General features: G+C 43.3%; 2 protein-coding genes across 6 annotated transcripts in view; one reads left to right on the top strand and one right to left on the bottom strand.

The window, feature by feature from the left end:
* The window catches only part of LOC115160666 (signal transducer and activator of transcription 1-alpha/beta), a 27917-nt gene extending 9484 nt beyond the window's left edge, over positions 1-18433 (top strand). Inside the window, exons 5-24 of one of the 2 annotated variants that reach the window (XM_029710906.1) lie at positions 124-213; positions 399-477; positions 2417-2520; positions 2615-2766; positions 2894-3052; positions 8064-8156; positions 9069-9128; positions 9298-9327; positions 9418-9508; positions 10716-10757; positions 10885-10968; positions 11127-11225; positions 11384-11519; positions 14580-14635; positions 14725-14816; positions 14983-15122; positions 15447-15632; positions 15875-15950; positions 16195-16279; positions 16772-18433. In XM_029710906.1, coding sequence (XP_029566766.1) covers positions 124-213; positions 399-477; positions 2417-2520; positions 2615-2766; positions 2894-3052; positions 8064-8156; positions 9069-9128; positions 9298-9327; positions 9418-9508; positions 10716-10757; positions 10885-10968; positions 11127-11225; positions 11384-11519; positions 14580-14635; positions 14725-14816; positions 14983-15122; positions 15447-15632; positions 15875-15950; positions 16195-16279; positions 16772-16795 — 1878 coding nt within the window. In that variant the 3' untranslated portion in view covers positions 16796-18433. The remainder of the gene's footprint in view (positions 1-123; positions 214-398; positions 478-2416; positions 2521-2614; positions 2767-2893; positions 3053-8063; positions 8157-9068; positions 9129-9297; positions 9328-9417; positions 9509-10715; positions 10758-10884; positions 10969-11126; positions 11226-11383; positions 11520-14579; positions 14636-14724; positions 14817-14982; positions 15123-15446; positions 15633-15874; positions 15951-16194; positions 16280-16771) is intronic. The other variant, XM_029710907.1, reaches the window with a different exon arrangement.
* glsb (glutaminase b) overlaps positions 17505-20302 on the bottom strand; it is a 59347-nt gene continuing 56549 nt past the window's right edge. For 3 of the 4 annotated variants that reach the window (XM_029710909.1, XM_029710910.1, XM_029710912.1), the window contains exon 18: positions 19965-20302. In XM_029710909.1, coding sequence (XP_029566769.1) covers positions 20152-20302 — 151 coding nt within the window. In that variant the 3' untranslated portion in view covers positions 19965-20151. The other variant, XM_029710908.1, reaches the window with a different exon arrangement.

The raw sequence follows: 20302 nt of genomic DNA, 5'->3' as shown, positions 1-20302 counted from the left end.
AGAATATTTATTTATGTGTTAAACAGCCTCTGATAGGATGTATTTTATGTTCAATCATTGCTGCAACAGAAGTAGCATTTCAGAGTGTGAAAGAAGACCATATTGTCTAACTGTTTTTGCCAGGAAAACGTTTGGTCAACACAAATCAACGTGGTGTTGGAGAAACAGAAAGAGTTGGACAACAAAGTCAAAGACCTGAGGAATCAAGTACAGGTGCGCTCATTTGGCCAGTACCATGTGATATTGGTTGTGTTTTTTTGTTGTCATGCAGACTACTACGGCATTGTCTATATGAAAATAGCCAGTTGAACAGTCTGGAAGAGTAGGACAGAAAATGTTTTTCACAAACACCATCGATGTCCATGAAAAACCAATAGTGTGACTTCTGTCCTCTTCAGGATGCAGAGCAGAAAATGAAGTCACTGGAGGACCTACAGGATGATCATGACTTTAAGAAGAAGGCCCTGCAGAGCCGAGGTACAGTATGAGTTATAGCCTCTGAGCCTGGTCCTAGTCTAGTTCAACAGCCTGGGTCTGGGACACGAGACTAGACTGGTCCTAGATCTGTTAATGCTATATGTCAGGGTTCCCCAACTGGAGGCCCACGAGTGGTTTTATTTGGTCCCCCAAGTTATATTGAGCCCCCCAAAAATGTATAGAGTGCTTTCGGAATGTTTTGTTACGTTACAGCCTTATTCTCAAATTGATTAAATTGTTTTTTTCCCCTCAGCAATCTATACACAATACCCCATAATGACAAAGCAAAAAGAGGTTTTTAGAAATTTTAGCAAATTTATTACAAATAAAAAACGGAAATATTACATTTACGTAAGTATTCAGACTCAGTACTTTGTTGAAGCACCTTTAGCAGCGATTACAGCCTCAAGTCTTCTTGGGTACATTATTTTCTGCAGATCCTCTCAAGCTCTGTCAGGTTTAATGGGGAGTGTCGCTGCACAGCTATTTTCAGGTCTCTCCAGAGATGTTCGATTGGTTTCTGGCTGGGCCACTCAAGGACATTCAGAGACTTGCCCTGAAGCCACTCCTGTGTTGTCTTGGCAGTGTGCTTAGGATCATTGTCAGCATCATCCCCACAGCACGATGCTGCCACCACCATGCTTCACCGTAGGGATGGTGCCAGGTTTCCTCCAGATGTGACGCTTGGCATTCAGGCCAAAGAGTTCAATCTTGGTTTCATCAGACCAGAGAAACTTGTTTCTCGTGGTCTGTCTTTAAGTGCCTTTTGGCAAACTCCAAGCGGGCTGTCATGTGCCTTTTACTGTGAAGTGGCTGCCGTCTGGCCACTCTACCATAAAGACCTGATTGGTGGAGTGCTGTAGAGATGGTTGTCCTTCTGGAAGTTTCCCCCATCTCCACAGAGGAACTCTGGCGCTCTGTCAGAGTGACCATCGGGTTCTTGGTCACCTCCCTAACCAAGGTCCTTCTCTCCCGATTGCTCAGTTTGGCCGGGCAGCCAACTATAGAACTTTAGAACTTTGTGGTTCTAAACTTCTTCCATTTAAGAATAATGGAGGCCAATAGTGTTCTTGGGGACCTTCAAATGCAGACATTTTCTGGTATCCTTCCCCAGATCGGTGCCTCGACACAATCCTGTCTCGGAGCTCTATGGACAATTCCTACGACCTCATGGCTTGGATTTTGCTCTGTCATGCACTGTCAACTGTGGGACCTTATATAGACATGTACAGTTTACCACAGGTGGACTTCAATCAAGTTGTAGAAACATCTCAAGGATGATCAATGGAAACAGGATGCACCTGAGCTCAATTTTCGAAGTCTCATTGGGTCTGAATACTTGTGTAAATAAGATACTTCTGTTTATTATTTGTAATACTTTTGCTAAAATCTCTAAACTTTTTGCTTTGTCATTATGGGCTATTGTGTGTAGATATCTGAGGAATTTATTTATTTAATTCATTTTAGAATAAGGTTGTAAAAGAAAACAAAATAGGAACATGTCAAGGTGTCTGAATACTTTCCGAAGGCACTAATATCTAAATATATATATTTTTTATTAATTCATACAAAAAATATTGGACTTGAAAGACTGTAAAAACACCAGGATATCCGCTCCAAGTGATTTTGGAAATCTTTTCCTAAGTATTCCTATACATAATAGAGAAACACGTGATCGTATACAAATGTAAGCAAGGTTTGAAATGATTGTTTGTCTAATATTATATCTGTTTGGGCCTCTTGCGGTCATCATCTTGTTGATGATCCCTGGTCTATGCTTTAGCCAATGTGAAGCTACTGAAATGACAACTTACTCCTACTGTACTAAAAACTACTTTCCAGACTGAAATATCTGTGCTGTAAAATTCCAGATCTTTCTATTAATATCATATTGGGAATGCTTAACGCTATATCAGTTGTGACTGTATGTGCTTGTCAGTGGAACAAGAGGTGAATGGGATGACACCGGTGGTACAGAAAGAGATCCGTGAAGAGGAGATGGTCATCAGAGAGATGTTCATCAAACTCAACATAACCAGAAAGGTGCGTGTGTGTGCGTCCGTGTGTGTGTGTACGCTGTATGGTTAGCTTGTGGTGTATGATTACCTTGTGGTGTTTGTTTTCTCCCGACCTGTAGGTGGTGGTGCATCAGATAACTGACATCCTGAACTTGGCCGAGCAGATCCAGTGCACCCTGGTGATGGAGGAGATACCCGAGTGGAAGCACAGACAGCAGATTGCGTGTATCGGTGGTCCACCTAATGCCTGCCTAGACCAGCTACAAACCTGGTCAGCCCTGCCTCCTGTCCACCTTAGCTCCAGCCCCTGCCACTACACATAACCTTAGACCCTGTTCAGATATTTTCAACAGCACACTTTCAACCATAACCCTGTGTGTGTGTGGGGGTGTGTGCAGGTTCACTGCGGTGGCAGAGGGCTTACAGCAGGTACGACAGCAGCTGAAGAAGCTTCAGGAGCTGGAACAGAAGTACACGTACGAGAACGACCCCATCACTCAGGGCAAAAGCACTCTGGAGGAACGCGCTCTCGTCCTGTTCAAGAACCTCATTGTCAAGTGAGACCCCGCTCTATGTCACCTATATCTATGTTCTTGTAGCGATCACATACACATTAGGGTTTAACCAGTATACCGGGACTTACCGACCAAGCTCCTTCCCGATTCCCAAGAAAAATATTGACGGGTTCCGTGAACCGATGCTATACACATTTTATGCAGCACTAATGCAAAATATGCTTTGCGAATTGCTGCATGAATGAACCGGACATATCAACATCTGGCTTCACTCATAGCCTACATTAGACCAGTCCTCACATCGCTAGCAGCCTACCATATTTTGCCTACTCAATGTAAAGTCCCCAATAGAAAACATCCCTTCTATAAATTGCATTGCTGACTATCAATAGTAGGCTACACGCAACCTCTCGACGCAGTTACTGAAGGCTATCTCCATCTCACATTCACAAATCTCCAAGCTATCTATGTGGCACTGGCAGAGTCTCAAAATATAAACTACAGCTATTCACTGTTATCAAAATGTCTGGTACGTTGTGCCCACAAATGTGCTCGAGGAAATAGACATTGATCCATAATGTTACAATAACAAAAACGGTGCACGTGTGCTATCCTTGTTGCTGGATCGCCACTACTAGGCCTATTTGCATGTCTGTTTAGCGGAGAATCGGATATGTTGTTCCCTGTGATAAAGTCACCATAACACCACAACCTTACGAAATCCCCCCGATAGCCAGGTGCAAGGGGATGGGAAAGGGCCAACCAGCTGGCTGACATGTAAAACCAATGACATTTTCACTAGGCTGTAGGCTAATAACCTCATCATATTTTTGCTATGTCTCCTGGGATTCATAACCACGTCTTTATAACAATTCAATAATGGTGAGACTGGAGACAGGAATGTGTTCAAAAATGTATCTAGAACGTGTTCGGTCTCAACATATGCATCCCCATGATGCTCTGTGGCACAACCCCAATACACCACATCTCCTCCTTTCCTACTTAAATTGTCCCCATTATGAACAACAGTCCTGAGCCCCTAGGTGACGACTGCTGGGTCAGGGTGTCACCCAGTAACAGTTCTGGACCACTCACGACTGGTGGTTCTGTCGGTGTGGCTTTACTCAACATAAACTGATATGTGTGCCTTTTCCAGATGACGTCCTCTGCAGTCTGGACAGTGTAGGACACAGGACCAGTCGGAGCAATGACTGTAGCAGGAACCCACTTTTGTCCGTTGAGGTAGTTCTTAGCTAAGACAGTCTCCAGGATTAAAAGCTCTGCCCTTTGCTCTCAGTTCATAACGTTTGAGATGACTGTCCTGTTGACGTTGCACTGCCTCCTTTGAGTTCGGAGGTTTGAGTAGGTCGAAGCTTGTGCGTAACTCTCTCTTCTTGAGTAGCGATGCAGGCGAAGCCTTGGTGGTTGCGTGAGGCGTTAGCATTAAGCTGTTCAAACATTGTTGCAGTGTCCCTGCCTGTACGAACCTCTCTGCCAGCCCATTGGTAGATGGATGGTACGTGGGGCGGACCTGCTGTACGCCATTCACATGTAGGAACGTAGTCATTTCTTAGGACACTAGCTGCGGTCCGGTGTCGCTAATGAGTTGGAGTGGCGATCCGAACTGACTAAACACTTCTCAGCAGTAGTAGGCCTCACGATGGCAACCTCTGGCCACTTGCTGTGAGCATCAAAGACCACAAGAAACATTTTGTCTTCGAATGGACCTGCGAAGTCGACGTGTACGCGTCGCCACGCCTCCTTCGGAAAATCCCACGGATGAAGTTGAGGTACGTTGCGAACCTTCTGACACGAGGAGCATGTTTTTGCTTTCTCCTTAATGCTTCCATCCAATCCAGGCCACCAGAAGTAGCTTTGTGCAATTTCCTTCATGCGAGCCATTCCACAATGACCCGAGTGTAGCTGTTGCAACACTGGTATCCTCAGCGAAGGCGGAATGATATCTCTCCTCCCCCACAGCAGACAACCAGATGTACTGACGGCTCAGTTCCCCTGGAAAGGTACGGTTCAAGTTCTGGAGCATCTCCTGCAGCTTTACTTTTGATGACAATGTCGATTACTTCAAATAACACTGAGTCATTTCTAGTGTTTCTTCGCACTTGTGTTGAAGTGACTGGTGCATTTTCCACTTATCTGAAGTAGATGTCCACTTGGGTGACTCCGGCTTGACCACAGGTAGTGGCAACCTGGAAAGTCCATCTGAGTTGCAATGCAGTTTTGACTTGCGGTACCTGATATCGTAGGTGTGTGCTGACATTAACAAAGCCCACGTTTTGCATTCTGCTTAAAGAATACCAGAATGCGGTCCAATGATGCTCGTCAGCAAACAATGATCTGTAAGAAGGGTGAACTTCCTCCTGTACAGATACTGGTGAAACTGACGCACTCCAAAAACGATGCCTAGGGTTTCTCGTTCTATCTGTACGTAGATATTTTTGCATTGTTCAATGCTCTCAATACGAAATCGATCGGCTTCTCTTCACCTGAAGGCATGATATGGGACACGACTGCTCCCTCACCATATGGGTTTAGCATCACAAGCTAGTTGGATGGGCAATGACGGGTCGAAGTTTGTCAGTGCTTCAGATTTCAATAGTGTTTCCTTGGTTTTCATGAATGCTTCCTCGCATTGTTCTGTCCATTTCAATGTTTTGTCCTGACAAAACAACTGATGCAGCAGTTTCAGCTTTGTTGCTAAGATTGGGATAAAGCGTCCGTAGAAATTCAGTGACCCCAGGAAAAAACGTAGTTGGCTCACGTTCTTAGGAACTGGGGTGTCCAAAATATCCTTGACCTTGGATGGATCCTTGTGAAGGCCTGTGGCGTCGATGACCTGTCCAGCATATTCAACTGATGATTGCAAGAATGCACATTTAACCGTACGAACTCACAGGCTGCAGTCCTTCAATCTATGCAAGGTCGCATCCAAGTTCTGGAGGTAGTCCTCTTCGTCTTTCCCAGTAACGAGGATATCATCCAGGCAGTATTGTATTCCTGGAAATCCACTCAAGATCTGGTCCATCTCCCTCTGGAACAGTGCTGGCACACTTGAGATTCCAAACGGTAGATGACAGTACCTGAAGACCCCCTTATGTGTCATGACGATCAGCAGTTCCTTTTGACTTTTCATCCATGTGCATCTTAAAGTCGACTTCTGCGAAGTCTATTTGTGCTGAACTTTTGACTTCCAGCTAAACCCGCAAAAAGGTTGTCAATGTGTGGTAGCGGATACTGCTCAGCAGACAACCCAGGGTTAACTGTGACTTTGAAGTCTCCCATATATCCTGATTCCACCATTCTTTTTAAAGGGATACCTCAGGATTGTGGCAATGAGGCCCTTTATCTACTTCCACAGAGTCAGATTAACTTGTGGACACCATTTGTATGTCTCTGTGTCCTGTATGAAGTAAGTTGGAGGTAGTTTCGGGAGCTAGTGCTAGTTAGCGTTAACCATAGACTTCCAGTCATTGCGTTATCTGCTATCATGCTCATTTATTCTAAAGTTTGTCTTCACAGTTTAATAAATGTCCTTTCCTTTACTCACTGTATATTCCTCCCTTTTATCATGTTGTTTTCCCACTCCAACGTCAGTCTCAAATCCTTTTCTGTCATCCCATGACAATGCTATCTCGACTATGCACTTGCCTCTGTTAGCAATACACCGTGCGGCATGGGAAATAAAATGTTTAAATATGTTAAAAAAAATGACTTTGTCCAGACAGAATAGTTCCCGTAGGTTCAGACTTACACGTCGCCTATCTTTTATGTCTTGTGGGTTTCATAACCACGTCTTTATAACAATTCAGTCATTTTAAGACGGGAGACCGGAGTCAATTCAACCATTTATCTAGAACATGCCCGGTCTCAACTGTTACGTGCCTCCTAAGAGGAGGGAGGTGGAGGAATCAGGAGCAGGAGAGCAAGGAAGTCCCAGTGGCACAATCGTTTATTAAAGGAGTCCCAACTCAACAACAACATGGGGGGAAACACGCCCAAACGAAGTCGCCACACACAGGAAAGTAAACGCAACACACGGAGGAGAAACCTCTACTCCTAAACGCATACCAAAACGGTACAACTACCGTGAGAAAAGAAAACCCCGTGGTGCAGACAAGCACCCCTAACAGAGTAACCACAGCAAACAATCCCGCACAAAGACTAGCAGGCAGCGGAGGTAAAAAAAAAACACCGAAATCAACTAATAGGACACAGGTTGGAACAAAACAGACATACACAAACGAAAAGGAAAAATGGATCGGTGGCAGCTAGTAGGCCGGCGACGACGACCGCCGAGCACCGCCCGAACAGGGAGAGGAGCCACCTTCGGTGGAAGTCATGACATCAACACATACAATCCCCATAATGCTCTGCGGCACAACCCCAATACACCAACATTTTAGGCCTAGATTTAAACTAGGTTAAATTAACAAATTGTGTTGTGTGGTGACTTTTTGACTGAACTTTGAGTTGATTCAATTGTGACTAATACAAAACAAGAAACCATGAAATTCCTGTCCATATTTATACATTTCAAAAAAATCACTGGTATTATATGATTTTAAATAGCTTTTCCGGTTTGAACGGGAATATTACCGGGATAGTTGCAATTTTCTCAGAAATATAAATGTGTAGATTTTCGGGAAAATATTAAACCCTAATACACATGTTTAGTAAGTTTCTTTGGACAAAAGCGTCTGCTAAGTGGCATTATCTATCATTATTATGTAGCAGAGTTGGTTCAGTGAACTATGCTCACATTAAAGGTAACCTTGCCTGAGATTTGGGGTGTGATCATTAGTCCAAACCGTTACAAACGGAAAACGTTTTGCTGTAAAAACTAGAGTTTCTGCTGGACAAATTCAGGTAGGTTCCTCCCTGTTTGGTTCCGTTTGCTTCCGTTTGGTTCCTAATACATCCCAGAAGACTTGAGTTAGCTCCCAGAGTTAATGTCTAGACTAGGCTTTAGAGGAGTGCCATAGGAGTGTGACTATCAGATGATTGAGAGTATGTTTCTGTGGTGTCTGTCTTTCAGTTCTATCGTGGTGGAGAGACAGCCCTGTATGCCCACTCACCCCCAAAGACCTCTGGTGCTGAAGACTGGGGTGCAGTTCACTGTCAAAATCAGGTGGGGGCACCAGTGACACACACACACACACACTTCAAACTCAATGTGCAATACTGTATTGATAGTTTGTAGAATCAGCTGGGTTATAGGTTTTCAGGTATGCTGAATGTCCCCTCTAGGACCCACATAGGGGTACAGGAGTTCTGGGAGGTGGGCTTGTTGCCTTTGGACTCCAGAGTGGACCAACTTAAACTTTAATCATGTGTTTGACATCTGAAATGATCATGCCCCAGGTTACATGGAAAAACCACATCGATATGGTATATAACCAACACAGTCACAATACCAGAGCTAGTGTTACGTCTTGTAAAATCCAATAGTAAACAGTACTGCGCGGGGCACGTTTTTCCATGCAGGCATTTGTCTATGGAATAGCCTTCCCTTGGAGATCAAGCAAATAAAAAGTAAAAATAGCTTTTAAAAAGCAGGCAACGTTTTTTTTTCTTTAGGACAAGGTTGTCTACGTAAGGGAAACCACTCCACTGCCCCTTGTGCCCCCTACTCCTGGTCAGGTGTATTTATTTGAAGGATCAATATGATGTGCAATTAATAGATTGTTTTAATGTGAAATGAATATGGTTGATTTATTATTATTTAATTTTTAAAATTTTCAGAAGTGCAGTGAATAGTGGCAATTTTTAGGATGTCAATATAAATGAATGTATTTATGGTTATTTGTTATTTTGTCTTGTCTTTTAATCATTATATGTGTTATTGTTTTTATCATCGAGGGCCACTTTGGAAACAAGCGTTTTCAATTAATACTTTCAAGTGATATCCTCTGGGTCCACATTGTGCATTTTGTTGTATATGTCAAAGTAAATTCAATCCAATTCAATAGCAGGGCTGGAGCAAAAGCCTGCAAACCTGAACAACCTTATTTTAACAATCTTGTGTCAATGTTATCCCCAGACTGCTGGTGAAGCTTCAGGAGTTCAACTACCAGTTCAAAGTCAAAGCTCTGTTTGACAAGTAAGTGAATGAGTGTGTGTTATAGAAGTGAGAGTATACTTGATTCTGTAACCTTTTACCTCGAAGGCCCTGTATTAAGATGACGCCGCACGTTCAGAAGTAATGAATTCTATTTCATCAACGACAAGGGTCAGAGGTTGAGTCATTGATGTGGGTTGTCTTTCTTTAGGGACGTGACTGAGAGGAATACAGTGAGAGGGTAGGACTTCATTTGCTCTTCATTTTACAACCTATACCTGAAAAAGCCTCGACGTGATTACATTTCCTCTAAATTGATGTCATTGTCCAGGTTCCGGAAATTCAACATCTTTGGAACTAATTCTAAGGTTATGAACATGGAGGAGTCCAATGGGAGCTTGGCAGCAGAATTCCGACACCTGGTATGAATTGATACGTCGTTGTGTCATATCCTGTATTTAATAATTGTATTATTTGTCAGGGACCATGTACAACATGCCATTGCACCAGATTTAGCTAGATAGCTCGTTTTCATCTGTAGTCCCTGGGCAGAAAACAATCAACATCAATATGTCATTACAATGCCGCAATATAACACACTATTAATATATACAGTGTATATATAACAATCTAAATATGCAACAATAAACAATATAATTATAATATTACATAACAGTTTAAATGTCCCTTGGTCCTACAGTAGCTGGCATCTTAAGAGTCAGAATGTCTTAATGTTCACATGACTGGTTTGCCTTTAGCCACTTTTTCAGGTTTGCCTTGAAGCTTTCAAAGGTACTGCACTCGGTCACACTGGTTGGCAGGGTGCTCCATAATCCAGACGCTCTGACTGGAAAAAAATTGTCTGGCCAAATTGTAGTGGTCGTTAGTCTGTTACGAACTCTCTTAAGAGAGTGGGTTGTGGTAAGCGTTCTTGTCTTGGGGTCAGGTGACTCGGTTTGGAGTCCCCTAATACTGTACCTACCACTGGTCACAGCAATATACACTGAGTGTACAAAACATTAAGAACACCTTTTCAATATTGAGTTGCCCGCCCTTTTGCCCTCAGAACAGATTCAATTTGTCTGGGTATGGACTATACAGGGTGTCGAAAGCATTCCACATGGATGCTGGCCCATGTTGACTCCAATGCTTCCCACAGTTGTGTCAAGTTGGCTGGATGTCCTTTGGGCGGTGGACCATTCTGGATACACACGAGAAAATGTTCAGCGTGAAAAATCCAGCAGCGTTGCAGTTCTTGACACAAACCGGTGCGCCTGGCACCTACTACCATATCCCGTTCAAAGGCACTTAACACTTTTGTCTTGCCCATTCACCCTCCATTTACCCTCTGAATGGCACATACACACAATCCATGGCTCAATTGTCTCAAGGCTTAAAAATCCTTCTTTAACCTGTCTCCTCCCCTTCATCTACACTGATTGAAGTGGATTTAACAAGTGACATCAATAAGGGATCATCGTTTTCACCCGTATTCACCAGGTCAGTCGACGTCATGGAAAGAGAAGGTGTTCACAATGTTTTCTACACTCAGTGTCTACACTGTAAATGTCATACCGATATTTGTGTGCTGCAGGTGGCATCTCAACTCCCAATTATTTTCTTCCCCAGCAACTAAAGGAGCAAAAGGTTACAGGCAACAGAACAAACGACGTAAGGAAATGTAACAATTCTTTTCATTTGAATAATTATACGTGTGGTAATGCTGTATCTAAGCTAAGCTACAGTCTTGAATAGCTTATCATCGTTGTCAAAGGAACCTGCATGTGTGTCCACTCAGGGTCCTCTCATAGTGACAGAGGAGCTCCACTCCATCAGCTTTGAGACACAACTCACTCACCCAGGACTCCAGGTCAACCTGGAGGTGAGAACAACAGTCTAGTTTGTGGAGCTTTTACTAAACATGGTATACAGTCATGGTAGCAGTGTTTAGAAATAGTACATACCAAGGTGCCTTACTGTCTACCGATGTCCCTTTTCCCTTCTGACTGTGTGTGCGCGTGAATGCGTATGTGTGTCCAGACGACGTCCCTGCCCATTGTGGTCATCTCCAACATTAGCCAGCTGCCCAGAGCCTGGGCCTCTGTCATGTGGTACAACATGCTGACCAGTGAGTCCAAGGTACCCAACCCCTCTCACCTCACAAAATATTTCCTTTCCTGCTTTCTTCCGTCATGTGATCCACGGGCTGCCAATTTCTGAAGAGCTACTGGATGTGCAGGCGTTTTGTTCCACCCCAGTGCAGCTGATCATCTCTGTCCCTCTCTTTCCTCCTTCAGAATCTGTCGTTCTTCCTGAGCCCTCCCCAGGCCACCTGGAGCCTGTTGTCGAAGGTGCTGAGCTGGCAGTTCTCTTCCGTAACCAAGCGAGGCCTCAACGACGAGCAGCTGAGCATGCTGGGAGACAAGCTCCTGGGTGAGTCTGGGCGAGGGGAGTTCGTATTGTGACTAGGAGTGGTTTTGTGCCACGACACAGCCACCGGTAAGCCGTCTGTGGTATAAAGGCGCGCTTGTTGGTTAGACATACATACAGTTGAAGTCGGAAGTTTACATACACTTAGGTTGGAGTCGTTAAAAGTTGTTTTTCAACCACTCCACAAATTTTTTGTTAACAAAACTATAGTTTTGGCAAGTCGGTTAGGTTATCTACTGTGTGCATGACACAAGTAATTTTTCCAACAATTGTTTACAGACAGATTATTTCACTTAAATTTCACTGTATCACAATTCCAGTGGGTCAGAAGTTTACATACACTAAGTTGACTGTGCCTTTAAACAGCTTGGAAAATTCCAGAAAATGATATCAGGGCTTTAGAAGCTTCTGATAGGCTAATTGACATCATTTGAGTCAATTGGAGGTGTACCTGTGGATGATTTCAAGGCCTACCTTCAAACTCAGTGCCTCTTTGCTTGACATCATGGGGAAATCAAATAGAAATCAGCCAAGACCTCAGAAAAAAAATTGTAGACCTCCACAAGTCTGGTTCATCCTTGGGAGCAATTTCGAAATGTGTGAAGGTACCACGTTCATCTGTACATACAATAGTATGCAAGTATAAACACCATGGGACCACGCAGCCGTCATACCGCTCAGGAAGGAGACGCGTTCTGTCTCCTAGAGATGAACGTACTTTGGTGCGAAAAGTGCAAATCAATCCCAGAACAACAGCAAAGGACCTTGTGAAGATGCTGGAGGAAACCGGTGCAAAAGTATCTATATCCACAGTAAAACGAATCCTATATCCTAACCTGAAAGGCCGCTCCGCAAGGAAGAAGCCACTGCTCCAAAACCGCCATTAAAAAGCCAGACTACGGTTTGCAACTGCACATTGGGGACAAAGATTGTACTTTTTGGAGTAATTTCCTCTGGTCTGATGAAACAAAAATAGAACTGTTTGGCCATAATGACCATCGTTATGTTAGGAGGAAAAAGGGGGACGGGGGTGGCAGCATCATGTTGTGGGGGTGCTTTGCTACCGGAGGGACTGCTGCACTTCACAAAATAGATGGCATCATGAGGAAGGAAAATTATGTGGATATATTGAAGCAACATCTCAAGACATCAGTCAGGAAGTTAAAGCTTGGTCGCAAATGGGTCTTCCAAATGGACAATGACCCCAAGCATACTTCCAAAGTTGTGGCAAAATGGCTTAAGGACAACAAAGTCAAGGTATTGGAGTGGCCATCACAAAGCCCTGACCTCAATCCCATAGATAATTTGTGGGCAGAACTGAAAATGCGTGTGCGAGCAAGTAGGCCTACAAACCTGACTCAGTTACACCAGCTCTGTCAGGAGGAATGGGCTAAAATTCACCCAACTTATTTTGGGAAGGTTGTGGAAGGCTACCTGAACGTTTGACCCAAGTTAAACAATTTAAAGGCAATGCTACCAAATACTAATTGAGTGTATGTAAACTTCTGACCCACTGGGAATGTGATGAAAGAAATAAAAGCAGAAATAAATCGTTCTCTCTACTATTATTCTGACATTTCACATTCTTAAAATAAAGTGGTGATCCTAAGACAGTGAATTTTTACTATGATTGAATGTCAGGAATTGTGAAACTGAGTTTTTAAAATATATTTGGCTAAGGTGTATGTAAACTTCCGACTTCAACTCTAGGTGAGATAGCCAATAGTTTTTTTTTACACTTATGTCTGGCAAGTGAGTTTAGGTGGCCAATTGATTTAGCTAACTAATCTTAGATAATAGCTAACAATGCAATTGTTGCTTAAGATCTATTCACCATATAAAAAAAGGAACATCAACATTCCTCACTTCCCTCAACTCATCTCTGACCACTGGTTGCGTCCCCTCTGACTTCAAAATGGCCCGAGTCGTTCCCCTCCTCAAGAAACCAACACTCGACCCCCTCTGACGTAAAAAAACTATAAACCTGTATCCTTCTTTCTTTTCTTTCCAAAACACTTGAGCGTGCTGTCTCTGATCAACTCTCTCACTATCTCTCTCAGAACAATCTTCTTTACCCTAACCAGTCAGGCTTCAAGACGGGTCACTCAACCAAGACTGCTCTTCTCTTTGTCACGGAGGCTCTCCACACTGGCAAAGCTGACTCTGTCTCCTCTGTTCTCATCCTCCAAGATCTATCCGCTGTCTTTGACACCGTGAACCATCCAATCCTCCTCTCCACCCTTTCAGGGCTGGGCATCTCAGTCTCTGCACACTATTGGATTGCATCCTACCTGTCAGGCAGCTCCTACCAGGTGACATGGAGAGGATCTGTCTCTGCACCACATACTTTCACTACTGGTGTCCCCCAGGGCTCGGTTCTAGGCCCTCTCCTCTTCTTCTATACACCAAGTCACTCGGCTCCGTCATATCATTGCTATGCGGATGACACTCCACTACTCCCCCCCCCCCCCCCTCTTCTGACACCCAGGTGGCGACACGTATCTCTGCGTGCCTGGCAGATATCTCAGCTTGGCTGTTGGCCCACCACCTCAATTGCAACCTAATCCAGGCAATTGTCATCTCCTGCCATCAAACCCCTGCAACTTATCCAGAACGCTGCAGCCCGCCTGGTTTTCAACCTTCCCAAGTTCTCCAATGTCACCCTGCTCCTTCGCACACTCCCGATGCCTTCCAGTCGAAACTCATATCCACTACAAAACCATGGTGCTTGCCTACGGAGCAGCAAACGGAACTGCCCTCCTTACTTTCAGGCTATTCTCAAACCCTACACCCCAACAAGAGCACTCCGTTTTGCCACCTCTGGTCTTTGGCCCTCCCGCTCAGCCCATTCCAAGCTCCGGCCCCCGTGACCCACCGAGCTAACTTAAGATGAATGCGCTTAACTGTAAGTCGCTCTGGCTAAGAGTGGCTGCTAAGTGACAAAAAATGTCAAGTGTTATGCAAATGTAAACAGCTTATGACGTGTCCATGTAATGCTCATAAGTGTAAGCTAAGGTCATTCCATTAAAGTGAACCAATAATACTAGGACGCTCCTGTGACAGGTCGAGAGGCTGTAGGAAATCCTAATGGGCTCATCCCCTGGACAAGATTCTGCAAGGTGAGCATCACACCTTAAGTTTGGCGTTTTGGCCAACCCCTGTGTGTTTTACTATGAGCTGTGTAGTAAGTGCGTCTTTGCCTGAGCAGAATGTGAATGAGAAGAGCTTTCCCTTCTGGCTGTGGATCGATGGAATCCTGGACCTGATCAAGAGACACCTCCTGTGTTTGTGGAATGACGGGTAAGAGCTTTGATTTTCACATTGTCTGAATACGTCTAGAGTACCTCACCAACACACCGCTCAAACTCGCATGTCTTCAGTATGCCTTTCTGAAGCCTAGGACTACATTGCGTTTGGTGAAAAGTGACTTTATTGTGCTATAATCCATTGAATCTCTGGGATGTAGGTGTATCATGGGCTTTGTCAGTAAGGAGAGAGAGAAGGCCCTGCTGAAGGACAAGGAGCCTGGGACTTTCCTACTGCGTTTCAGCGAGAGCAGCCAGGAGGGTGCCGTCACCTTTACCTGGGTGGAGCACCGCAATGACGGTGTGTGTGTGTTTGTAGCTATTCTGTAACATTTATTTAACCTATATTTAAGTAGGCAAGTCAGTTAAGAACAAAATCTTATTTACAATGATGGCCTATACATACATACATACATACATACATACATACATACATACATACATACATACATACATACCCATGCACATGTTTTTGTTGTTTCTTTTACACATTATGAATGTGTGTCCGTCTGTCTCTCCTCGTAGATGGGTTTCCGTTTGTATTATTTTACCAGGTAATCTGACTGCGAACACATTCGCTTATCACATTCTGTGTGTTCATTTATGTATAACTATGAACATGCAGGCGTCCATTTCCACACGGTGGAGCCCTACACTAAGAAGGAGCTGGCCGCCGTCTCCTTCGCTGACATCCTCCACAACTACAAGGTGATGGCTGCCGAGAACATCCCTGAGAACCCTCTGGTCTACCTCTACCCCAGGATCCCCAAAGACAGCGCCTTAGCACGCTACTACAGCCACCCCACAGAAGGTAACTAACACTCGACCGCAGCCCAAACGTATGTATTTTGAGGAAAGATTGAGTAGTTGAAAAGGTCAAAATGGTGTTGTGGACTTCCAATTCCAGTCAAAGCTATTCATACACAATATTCACTGCATACTTTTTTCATGTTTTGTTGTGCCACAATTTTTCCCATTTGAAATACTGGCCACCGGTAATATCTTGGTTCTGATTTATGATCCCTAAACGTGTATAACCTTTGACCTTCCCAGCTGCTGAGCCAATGGAGTTGGAGAGTGAGTCTGATGCTGTTTACGTTAAGAGGGAGCTTATCTCTGTGTCTGAATTGTAAGTGGGATTCTTGTTTTGAAACACCTTCTAGTGTTTTCATATAGGCTTTCATTGGTTTTAAATCACACACACACACAGCCCAAAGTACAATGAAAGGTCAAATGAAGGTGTAAATAAATAATGATAACACAAAGGTACAGTAAATGCCAAATTACCTCTAGATTTGAGTTTTATTGATTTGAGTTATTCACGTCTAAAGTTGATATTTTCTGCTGGTTGGGCTTCTCCTCGGCCACTCCAGACTACAGGACACCATGATGCCCATGAGTCCTGAAGTGTACGGAGAGCTGACCAGGATTATTAACCCTGCTGAGATTGATACTGTGGTAGGTTTCAGCCAGCCAGACAGACGGCACCAGCCGCACACATAGAGACGTTGGGAAGATCTCAATTGCATACTCTCTCCTCAAATCCTTCTCAAAACCCATTGGATGAGAAAGCCAGTGTCCCAACTCCCTGACCTTCTCCTCCAATGGGTTTTGAGGAGACAAGGAGAAAGAGGGTGCAATTGTTGTGGTAGGTTACAATAAGGGAAACAGCAGCCGACCTATGGTAGGTTTCAACCAGACAGCAGAGCCGCACACTGGTAGGTTAGAGCCAGACAGAACACATGTCTAATCATCAGAACACAGCTGGACTAGCATCATAGCTGGAGCATGCATTTCCAAACATTTCATGCAAGGGTAGGGATAATTCATGCATTTTTACAATGTGACAGTACACACTCAATGCAATCACAAAAGTGTTGCATTCCACTATTGAGATGCAGCCCATTATTGTCCCTGATTCGGGTATTTCTCATGTCCCTCTCCCTACAGATGTGCAAAGCTTTCCCAAACTAACCTGCCCTCTTCAGGCAGCGCCCCTTGAAAGACGTGTTACCCCCCCGCACCGAACTGATCTGAAGACATCCCAGAAAAAGGATGTTGATTAAGTTGAAGAGATTTGTTGGGTTTCCTTTGTTAAAACAGTCTGTCGTTTTAATGTACATGCATGAGATTTTGGGGCTTCAAGTCCAGCTGTTTGTATTAAGGAATGTCATTCTGTGTGACTTGTGGGACAGGATAATATTTTGTGAATGCATATCTAGTGTGTAATAACTTCAGGTGAAATGGTTAAGCTGTTATACAGTGAGCTTCAAAAGTATTGGGACATTTGACACATTTTTGTTGTTGTTTTAACTCTGTACTCCAGCACCATGGGTTTGAAAAGATACAATGAGATTAAAGTGCAGTCTGTCAGCTTTAATTTGAGGGTATTGTCATAAATATCGAGGGAACCGTTTAGAAATTACAACTCTTTTTGCACATAGTCCCTCCATTTTGGGGGACCAAAAGTTAATGTGACAAATTCCCTTACGTGAATTTAAGTAGTGAAGTTTAGAATTTGGTCCCATAATCCTAGCACGCAATGACTCCAAGCGTGTGACTCTTCACACTTGTATGCATTTGCTGTTTGTTTGATTACTTTGTTCCCAATAGAAATGAATGGTACATGTTTAGACATCACTGTTTAATTTAAGGACAAAGAGGGCTCAGACATGCCTGAATAGCTTTGCTTTATTTAACCTTGTTTATTAAAATAAATATATCATATATATATGTGTGTATATATTCCACTGCCAGGAGCAATCGCACATTTGCACATCAAGTATGCCCTAAAATATGAACAGAAAAGGATATCCGTGTTTAGCAATACATTCAGAACTGTCTTTAGTTGGAACTTTAGACTGGTCTGCAACTACTGGTGACACCTGACTTGAACCATCTGTCCATATGATCTACAGGGGTTCAAACTCAGGTCTCCTGCAAGCCACAATATTGTGTTAGCCCTCTGAGCTAAAGCCTAGGCAGCAGACAAGTTATCAGGTCACAGGCAAGGTTACCTTTCACTGAATCACCAATCCATTACAACAGGCATAGTATAACAATAGCAAAACCAATGTCAGATTTTGAGACCTTTTCCTGTACCTCATGGATACGACAGTGTTATGGAGGTGATTGGTTGGAGGGTTCAAGTCTTGTGTTTCCCGGACTACGGGGAGTGGTGAATGAGGTTGAATTTCTGTGGCAACATGTTCTGTTATCGTTCTCATTCTTTGGTTTTCACTTGAACATTTTTCCATACACGTTACCGTCTCAGACGAACAGATCTGGGGAGTTGCTGAAAACCCGGTAATGTTGCCTTACAGAGACCAACAAGTAGTGGTAGAGATGTTATGTACATAGAGGACAGGGTTTTCCAATCCACTTGATATTCCATCTGTGTATTCATGATCTATCTGGATTAGAACATTACGTAAAGGTTATTGTGGTTACACTCCATTGTGTCAATGAAGCTGTTCTTTATGCGACATAGGTCTTATGGGGAAAAATACTACCACTGTTGTTTATTTATAATTTGATCTATTGTACAGTATTGCTTCGTGCGATCTTAACATTCGCATCAATTTCAAAAAATAAAAACAGGTTGTAAATTGACTGCAAGTGGTTATGTTTTTGGTATCGCTCATGTCATACTGGGCGTCATTCCTCAACTGGATGGATGACATTCATATTGGACCTCGTGAGTGGCTATGCACAAAACTGACATACTAAATCACCCAACTGTTTTTGCACCCGTCAATAATACAGGATAGAATGCTACTGTGCATATTCAAGTAGCAAAGCATAACATACAAATACAATAAGTCATTCAGGACTTTCCATTCATCTCTTACTCTTTGGAAATTAAATGGAATTCGACTATGCTATAATTCTAATCCTGAATTAAGCCTTGTTTATATTGTGTGATATGGTCCTTTACACACCAGCTGATCTTTACTACTGTGGGAAAATTGATTCCTGGCCACAGACACACGCTTATTCATAAAAGATGACACCTAAGAGGATGTTTTTGGACAATATTCGTGTCAACTGCCCTATGTTTATGTATTTAACGCGTTAGCCCACTCTTTCACACAAACATGTCCAATTGGTTTCCTCCTTTCAGAAAAGTGCTTCCAATGAGGAGTGGGTAGGCGGTTTACTTGTAGGCTTTAGTCCTGTTGTATTGGTTTGATAGAAAGTATTCTGTATGACATCAGACAAGTGATGGCACACTAGTGTTTTATCATGGGGACACAGGTACTCCCCCTGTTCTGTCGGCGGTTCCTGATTTAGCTACCTCCTCTCTACAAACAGACAACCACAACCGCCTGTGTTGTGCGCATTACATACAGTATTTAGCTATAGGGAAGTACAACTCCACTGTTATAAATGAGAAAATACAGAAAAAGGACAAAAGAAATATATATACAAATGAGGGTCTCATCCCAAACAAAGTCAAGTACAGAAAAATGATATTGAAATGAAAGCTGAAGGGCATATAGTTCCTATGCAGTAGGGTTGATAAAAATCAAGACAAGTTTGACCCGAAGTAGTGGAAGCATAGGATGTCTGGTAACATCTGGCATCCTTTACATGTGACTAAGAAGGCTACAGGACCATATATAGTGCCTCTACCCTAGTGGTGGCCCATCATGTCCTACCGTTTATTTGAACTGTACAACCAGCCATCAAAAGAAGCACTGTAGCTAGAATGGTACGGAGTGACATTAGTGCCAACATAAAATGTCATTTCAGATTCAACATCATAGCACTCCATAGAGAGTGCCTGATTTGGCCAAGGATTACTGGACATTGTGGCCCTCCAGGAACAAGACCAAACTGCTAGATGATCTATTACATTAAATTACAGTAAGTATTGGTCCTTGATATCATGAAATTAATTAACTTTCAACAGTACATAAATATACAATTTACATGTAGGAGAATATGTATAATAATATCACTTTATATTGTACACCATTGTCACAAAGATTAACTCAGATTGTGCACTTCGATTTGGGACCCTAACACACACTTGGTGATGGAAGAGAGAGACGAAAGATACAGTAAAAGTAAGCAACACGGTCGCAAAAGGAGCAAAGCGTACGACGAAGGTAAAGCAAAAAAGCTTACGGTAAAACAAGGGAGTATAAAAAAATATATATAAAAAAAAAAAAACACATGTTCAATCAAACACACAGTTCAGAAATACGACATCATACAAAGTCGACAAAAGTCACTCCAAAAAGCGCATCCCACCACAAAAACAGCAGTCTAGTATAGATGATATAAAAACAGTGTGGCGCCACCTGCTGGCTCGCGAGGCTACACTACAGCAGGCCGTCCAGGTTGTTCTCCGTCGTCTCCTTGACCTTCTTGGGGATCTCTTGTGGGTTGTACTTGTTTTGATAGTCCTGGAGGATGGTGACCACGTCGTGATGGCCAAAGTGCAAGGCCTCCTCCATTGGAGTGTTGTCCCAC

This window comes from Salmo trutta, chromosome 24 (assembly GCF_901001165.1).
Source record: "Salmo trutta chromosome 24, fSalTru1.1, whole genome shotgun sequence".
Classification (NCBI taxonomy): Eukaryota; Metazoa; Chordata; class Actinopteri; order Salmoniformes; family Salmonidae; genus Salmo; species Salmo trutta.
Note: the sequence above shows the minus strand (reverse complement) of the source record. Positions and strands in the feature narration are given on the sequence as shown.